The sequence below is a fragment of the Bombus bifarius genome, unplaced genomic scaffold (assembly GCF_011952205.1).
Source record: "Bombus bifarius isolate JDL3187 unplaced genomic scaffold, Bbif_JDL3187 scf7180000009145, whole genome shotgun sequence".
NCBI classification, from domain to species: domain Eukaryota; kingdom Metazoa; phylum Arthropoda; class Insecta; order Hymenoptera; family Apidae; genus Bombus; species Bombus bifarius.
In genome coordinates this window covers 2,052,389-2,060,205 of record NW_022884930.1, presented here as the reverse complement: position 1 = coordinate 2,060,205, position 7,817 = coordinate 2,052,389, and the positions used below count along the sequence as shown (strand labels likewise).

Below are 7,817 nucleotides of genomic sequence, written 5' to 3'. Positions count from 1 at the left end.
AGTACATTATTTACAATGTAAAATAGCTTTTTTTTTCTTAAATCCTTACGGCAAGTTCTAATTTCTTTGACTTTATTTCTCTTGATTACAAATTCTCGTGAATCCTTACCAACTACGATGGAAAGTTAATTTAGAAATGTAATCTCCGTCAAATGAAAAACATTGTGATGCAACTATCTGGATTAAACGTGGAGTTACATTACAAGCTATTGTTTAAGTGGGGAAATATGTTTGTTGGGTACGATACAACGTGACTCAACTAAACATTCGCCGGTTGGCTACGATAGCGACTGGTATTCGAGGGTTAAGTTCATATATCGATTAAGCAAAAATATAGATCGATCATCGAACGGATAAATCTTTCAAGATATACCGATCCCAACTCTTAAGTTTAATCTATGACGTATTTAATGAAGCAAATAGATCGACCGGTTTTGTTACCATCACAGAAATGTAATGAAAGAGTGAGAGAAAATTTATTTGGCGGATTAATGAATCGGTTTTTAAAGCACTTTTTCGATCAAGTTGTTTAAACAAATTAGTTGCTCATTATTGTTTGTATACAGTGACAAAGTAAACTCAATACGAATTTTCCCCAATGTTTTTAACTCAACGGCCCCATAACAAGTGGAATCGCTCGATAACCATGCTCAACAGACACCATGCGGTAGTCTCTCTCTCTCCGAGTATCGTCGTTTCCACTACCTCTCACCTCGTCTTTCAGCGACCGGAGTATTGATCCAACCTGGCAATACTTATACACTATACACACGGTAGTGTGTAGTATTGTAAATGGCCACGGTTGCCTACGAATCTCGAGAGGGACTTGTAAACGATGTTGTCCGAACTTCCTTGTGTTTTTGGTCGTATCCTGCACTCGTTGCGGTTAAAATGCATAATGCAGGAATTACGTGTTCAATTGTCAAGCGTTGTTGCGTGAAATACGTATGAAGAGAGGAATGAAGGAAAAGAGGAAAAGAGAAGCATACAGTAAAGTCGAGCCATGACCTACACAGAAACGAACCATTTTATAAATTTAGAAAGTAGGTACTTTCGGCTTTTGCATTACCTAATCAGCAGAGTTCGAATGAGTTCGCGTGTAAATTCGATTATCAACGATCTAAAATAGAGCATGGAACTTCTATTAGCGTGCAGAATTAGGAAGGAAACGCTTGTTTAATTATCTGTATTTCTTATAATGCCTGTCACTGATTTTTATCGGCGGATGAGATAGGTTAGGAGAACAATAGAGATACGACATTTTTAAAGGAATCTCTTATCACGCAATTTTAACAATATACATTAGAATTGTTTATTTATTTAAATAGGTGAACGTCGTATCCGTGTTCAAAGAATGTTGCAACATTGAAATATGGACATATTATGTAAATTACGTAATAAGTAGTTATAGAATGAAACGTATGATTTTACGTTGACTTAAATGTAGTCGTTTCTACGTCAACATTTAAAAAGTAGAACGACTGGTTTCAGTGGGTAGTTTAGAAGTTGGCTCGTGTCTTTGACAACGAACGTGGAATTTGCTCAGCCCTCGGAACTATATATAACATATAATTTTCGAATAGATAAAGAACGGAAATATAATAATGTACAGTTTCATTATTTGTAAAATAAAATATCTCGATAACCGAATGAATATAGTTCCGGATTTCTGTCAAAGATATCCTAATGTCGATTGTACGTATTTTTTAAATAAAAAATTTAATGTTTATATAACTGTTAATAAGGGTTCTAATTATTCATGTATGAATTTCATTTTAATACCATTGAGATATTAATGAAGGACAGTGACAAGTAAAAAAAGAGAACAGGAAAGGATTCTATAGCTATTCTACTGCGTTAATTTAACAACGTATCTTGGTAAATGAAAAATGCAAATCATACTTTCATACAGTGCGAAACGTGGATTATTTAAAAAAAGAAATATGTACTTAGTAACAACGCGCGTTGATGCAACTTCATTAGCGCGTTCTACTGCGTTCACGACAATGGTACTTCTCTTCAGTCTTTAAGGTGCACAATGCTGCGAATTTAATACAACAAAGTATTATATTAAAGCTAGATTATCGATCGCACTCAGTGGATCCACTTTAATTCTCCTCATTCGATGATTTGCTGAAATACGATCTTCTACGTAGATATTGTCTAAAAAGTGTATGTTCGATTCTAACATTTTTCCTATTCAGTTATCAAACAAACAGTCGTTTGATCATCGATCGATCAAAACAGGCTATTTCACAGAATCTGACAAGCTTATCGATTTAATCGTATCAGTCATATCACGCAAGCGCGTCTTCTTGCTCATTTACGTGATTTGACACGCGATATTGCCATCACAATTCGACGTTAGACCCGCTACGACGAACATAGCGGTTGAAGTAATCGGGACGCCAACACTTGCAGCTTCCTGGCACCAGGAACCAATCGTAGTACAATCTTACCTGTATCGCATACAAACGGGGTCAAGAAACTGTTAAACAAAATTTTCACTTGGAACATTTTAAATCGTCCGATTACCTGGAAACAACCCATTTCGTCGACACCGTCGCAATGATGCTGGGACGATCCGCTGTTGCGAGCTTCATTCTCCCCGGCACGTTTCTGTAAATATTGTTGATAATTCTGGAAATCGTGAACAGGCGGCGGTGAACCGGCAGTATCCCTCAGGCCGTTGATTCTAGAATTTTGATTTTCTTCCAAAAACGTGTCAGGATAGAAGATCTCTGCTACTAGCAAACTAGTCCATCTTGGCGACGACAGACAGCCACCATCCAAGTAATGACATCTTGATTGCCTGTGAAAGATCGATTAATATTATCGCTCGACGATAACAATTGGTTACGATAATTGCATATGCTCTGTCATATTACATGCATCGGGTTACTTCGATAGTCTGAGTGAAGTAACCCTCGTAAGGGATTTGCACCACGTAGCGCCAAACTCCTTGATAGTTCTTGGCGAACACTGGTGTAGCGTACTCCACTTTAGCTGGACAAGGAGTGGGTGGACCGGTGTATTCTGGCTTCTCTTGTGGCGGTGTTCGTTGACGGTACTCAGGGGTGGAGGGCTCGTCACGGCGTTCAGCTGCTGAGGTAGCCAATGGTTCACCTTGTATAGCCTTGTACAGCATGCAAACTCTTTGGCGTAAAACAGAAATTATAGTTCAAAATTCAAACTTGTATTTTTGAAAATAATTCGTTTAGCGACTTACACTCCTCCACCATTTTCGCAGAATTTACGACCGTTTCTGAGAGTATCCAAGGCGCTTTCTGAATCGGACGATCGCTTGCTTCTACTTCCTTTCTCGTCGGTGTCGACACTGTCGATATTAGGAAAAAAAAGTACATTTTACAAAACGACAACCCAACGATAGATTTACGTTTCTATATAATTACTAACGAATTCTGGAAATAGGATTGCACCGTGGCGACCTTCGGCAATGAATCGTCAGCCTTGAGTATAGGCAACGCTTTGCTTAGAAATTTCAACGTGTGATTTTTCAACAGCGCGCTATAAGAAAAAATGAGAAAGGATATCAAATCACGGTTAGAATTTATCATGACATCTCATCATATAAATAATTTTGTTACACTTACAAAGGATACGACGAGCCATTGAAATACTGATTCATAGGATTTCGCGGGATATAACCCTTGTTAAGATCCCCGCAAATATTGTGTATGGAAACGTAACCCTTTCCCTGTTTACCGGTGTCTAGAATCATTCATGTACGTTTATTTGGAAGTAGCAGAGAGAATAATTTGTATTCCTTCTTTGCTGACGCATGATATTAAAGTGGCACAACTTTGAAATGCGTACCATAGCATTCTTTGTCGCTATCTATATAAGGTGGCGGCCTCACTTTAGGCGGTTCTGCGTTCGGTGACTTCACGAAGGCGTAATATCCTTCTGGAGGTTCGTTAGATTCTGTCGTTGAATCGACGTCATTTGGTTTCGATTGTTTCGTGTCCGAATATTCATTTGCGTGGCACAAAATGCATAAAAGTACCATCTACAAAATTCACACATGATAAGTACAATACCCCTAACCTCTTTCGCATAAATATTTACACTGGTTCTCTTTATTTGCGACATTGCTTAATCACAATAATCATCTTTTTATGCCGTTTGTGAAATTAAATTATATAATCATTGTTATACATTGATTTCCTCTATTTTACCTTTTCGTCTGGATCGCGTATTTATCAGTGTCTCAAAACTACGAAACTTCATTCGACTTAATCGTTATTGTAGCTTAATTAAAATCTTAACTCAAAGCAAACAGACGGTTCGTGCTAACATTTCATAGATCCAACAAGTTGGCTACAACAGAAGGGAAGCTTTATTCGAATGGAAGCCAGGATCAACGAAATACAAACAACAAGTTGTTTGAACTAGCTTGTCGATGATCCTTCGTCTCTACGCGTTTCGGTCTTACAAGGTATTCCCCGTTAGTAAGATACCGACGTGTATCGTATTCGGCCTTAACGGTACTCGGTCCACGCTCCGCGGACTATTAATACCCCGAGACTATAGTCTTGTATACTGACTGCCCCACTAAGCGTGCACGTTCGCCAGCCGTTACATTCTTTCGGCTGTTTAACCTTCAGGAATTTCGAGGATAAAAATCGTCATGTGGAACTATCAGAGGATATTTCATTAATCGTGTAAGCTACCATAGATCATTTATTTTGCTGCCTCTTTGACTACACATTTGTACAGATTCACAGAATGATTATTCGTTTGACCAAGAAAATTGTGATAATCGAATCGACGAGAAATTTGGTTGCCCAAAAGATTTTTTCAAATTTCTACGCACACTGTACTATTTGTATCATTATTATATGTAAGCTGCGGATGTTTACGCGGATTCATATCTTTATAAACATCGATAAAGGAATGAAACCTCTTTATAAGAAAAAATGATTTATACTTTAAGTGCGAATATTCTCAAGAAATATATTATGAAACTACTTGAAAGATTATGGAGGAAAGATAATTGTTAAGTAAAATATCTAATACTACATTATCCAGACGCTAAGGTTTGTATCTGAGACATGCATGAAATCTACCTTTAAATTTCTTTAAAAATATACCTAACCTAACCTAACCCCAACCTAACCCAATACATATACAGGGTGGTTGGTAACTGGTGGTACAAGCGGAAAGAGAGTGATTCTACGCGAAAAAAAGAAGTCGAAAATATAGAATAAAAATGTTTCGTTCGAGGCTTCGTTTTCGAGAAAATCGACTTTGAATTTTCGCTCGGTACGCGTGCGGTAAGTTATAACGGATCTCACTGTAGATCGTTGTCTCGATGGAAAAATTAAAAAAAAAAGAAAGAATTAAAAAAAATATTTTTATTCTATATTTTCAACTTTTTTTTCACGTAGAATCACTCTCTTTCCGCTTGTACCACTAGTTACCAACCACCCTGTATATAGTATTTTTGTGGTTGCTACTATCAAGAGTACATTTATTGGCTGTATCGTATGTTTTATCAGGAAAATAATACCGAATTAAGATTTCTGTGAATGAGTAGCATTTTCTTTCTATTATTTATCTGTTCTAATGCCTAGGGCACGATTAGGAAAGGTAGGATGCCAGTCCCCTGTCACTCGGTATGGATATGACAGGCAAAATTTGTATTCATAATTCGTGTCAAATTAGTCTATGGTGATGCTTTGTATGATTGTTAATCGAAATATTTACTCCATTCCCAGAATTGGAAAAATATTGTTTCAGCAAGAGTTACATAGTTTTGAGAGAGACGTGGTTGAAAAGATCTTAGGTTTCTATTTTGTTTAATAGGTTATGTACTACTTTCTTTTTAGTTGGTGACAACTCTCAAAAGCAAGTTTTAATGATAAACTAATAAAATGAGATAGAAGTCATCGTTAGATTCCGTTACGATTTCCGTTGATTTTGAAAATTTTGTTCATTGTAAAGTAAAATCATAAATCATTTTCAGAATACCAAGGCAAGGTATCAGTCAGATTTGTGATTATTTAAATCGCGTTCGATTAACATTTGACATTCCATTGACAAGAGGCGATATTAAAAAAAGACGTAAAAGTATACTTTTCCCGCCATGACATTTATTACGCATTTGTGTAACGGTATTACTTTATACCGGTTCCCTGCGATTACTGAATGCGGGACATTTCTATAATAAGCATCGACTAACGTGAAGGTATTGAATTTATTGAACCTTTTCCGCTACAGTTCATCTAGAATGCGCACCGATCGAGTATATTTGGCGCTTGATTCCATAGAAATTGTAATCAGTTATACTTGTACGAGGTCAGTTTTGAGAAGAAGCGATTTAAAAAATATTATGGTTCTATATTCACTTTTATATATAATTCGTTCCAAATTATTGATTCATTATACTTACATGAAAATAATTTATTATTAAGAAAGCAATAAGATAAAAATAATATGGTAACAATTCTTAGTGATTAAAAAATAAAAGTAAAAAAAGGAAAAGGAAGAGAAAGAAAATAACGATTACATTGTCAACTCACGATAAATGTTCGATATTCCATTGTAGTGTCGCTTTTTTTCTTCTTTGACAGGGAAACAAAATGTATTAAACTCAAAATAGGGGTTCTACCTCGGAGATGTCTCGTGACCAGTCGGCGGTCATAGCAAAACTGAACACATCGAACCCGTGCTATGGTATAAGGAGCCACCTGTCTTCGGTCCCGTACTCATCACCACCAAAGCCATCCACCATTCCACTTCAAATCACGCCCCAACGCACTTCAAAACTTAGTCATTACGTTTAGAATTTTTCGATATGCTTTAAAAATGCAAAGACGTTAAATTAAATTTTATAAACCCACAAAATTAAAAATTCGGAAATTCCAATTACAAATTTTTTTTAATTAAACGAATTTTTATATGTAATCTGTTAAACATAGACGAATCACTGTTGAATCATTATTAAAATTATAATTTCCATTTCCGCTTCTTACGAATATATAATTAGAAAAATTTTTTTTCTATATGTATATGTATAGTATAGTGTTCCTGTAATTAGAATAAGTAAAATTTATACCATGGCGCGCCGCGATCTATCGCGCATGCGTACGCGCGAGATATGCAAGATAGAAGTGACGATAGCTGGAAGTGATTCTGTGAGATAAAGATACGAACAGCTTATAAGCTATAGGTAACTACAGGTTATCAATGTTACTGTTACTCATCGCCATTTGTATATAACTGTCGCGACATTCCAATATAATCATTACTTTCCAGAAAGGACACAGTTTTTGAAAGGAATTTCTCTTGAAATCTGGATAAACAAATATGCACAACCATACATATTATGATTATATAAATAAAGTAACTAGAAAATTGTATACTTACATTTTAATTTTCCAACACTTCTATAGTTTTATTTTGTTTTCCGCTGGTTACAAATATATTTGTGATTTAATAGTATGAACACAAAATCATAATTTCGACATTTATTTAATGTATTATAAATTTTCCATTTATTTTGTTGAAAAAGTATCACATCGTAATACTATACTCCGTTTTTTAATAGAACATTCTTACCAGTTTTCTTTTGAACCACTATTTTATAGCTACATGACTTGTTACATAGAAGAAAGATCTCATGAGGCGAGAGCAAAGCATTTCCGGAAATGCACGTCGCTATAGTAGTTGGTCAAGGCCATCGACTCATTGAACATCCTTCCATGGCAAGGGTACAAAGAGGAATGTGGAACGGCAACCTGTCGATCTACGCATTGGCGTATAAACCGTATTTTTTATTCTTCACATGTTAA

At 35.9% G+C, this 7,817-nt stretch overlaps 1 protein-coding gene across 2 annotated transcripts; it reads right to left on the bottom strand.

Annotated features, from left to right (window-relative positions):
• Positions 1-1,836: 1,836 nt before the first annotated feature.
• On the bottom strand, positions 1,837-6,679 carry LOC117213997. 2 transcript variants are annotated; one of them, XM_033459782.1, is made up of 8 exons: positions 6,546-6,679; positions 3,838-4,030; positions 3,615-3,732; positions 3,418-3,528; positions 3,230-3,337; positions 2,889-3,155; positions 2,536-2,812; positions 1,837-2,459 (listed from the first exon to the last, which is right to left on the bottom strand). In XM_033459782.1, the coding sequence occupies exons 1-8, from the start codon at positions 6,564-6,566 to the stop codon at positions 2,352-2,354; spliced, it is 1,203 nt and encodes a 400-aa protein (XP_033315673.1). In that variant the 5' UTR covers positions 6,567-6,679; the 3' UTR covers positions 1,837-2,351. The 2 variants fall into 2 exon arrangements, with proteins under 2 accessions (XP_033315673.1, XP_033315674.1); XM_033459783.1 differs by lacking the exon at positions 6,546-6,679 and adding an exon at positions 4,200-4,518.
• Between the last annotated feature and the right edge of the window lie 1,138 nt (positions 6,680-7,817).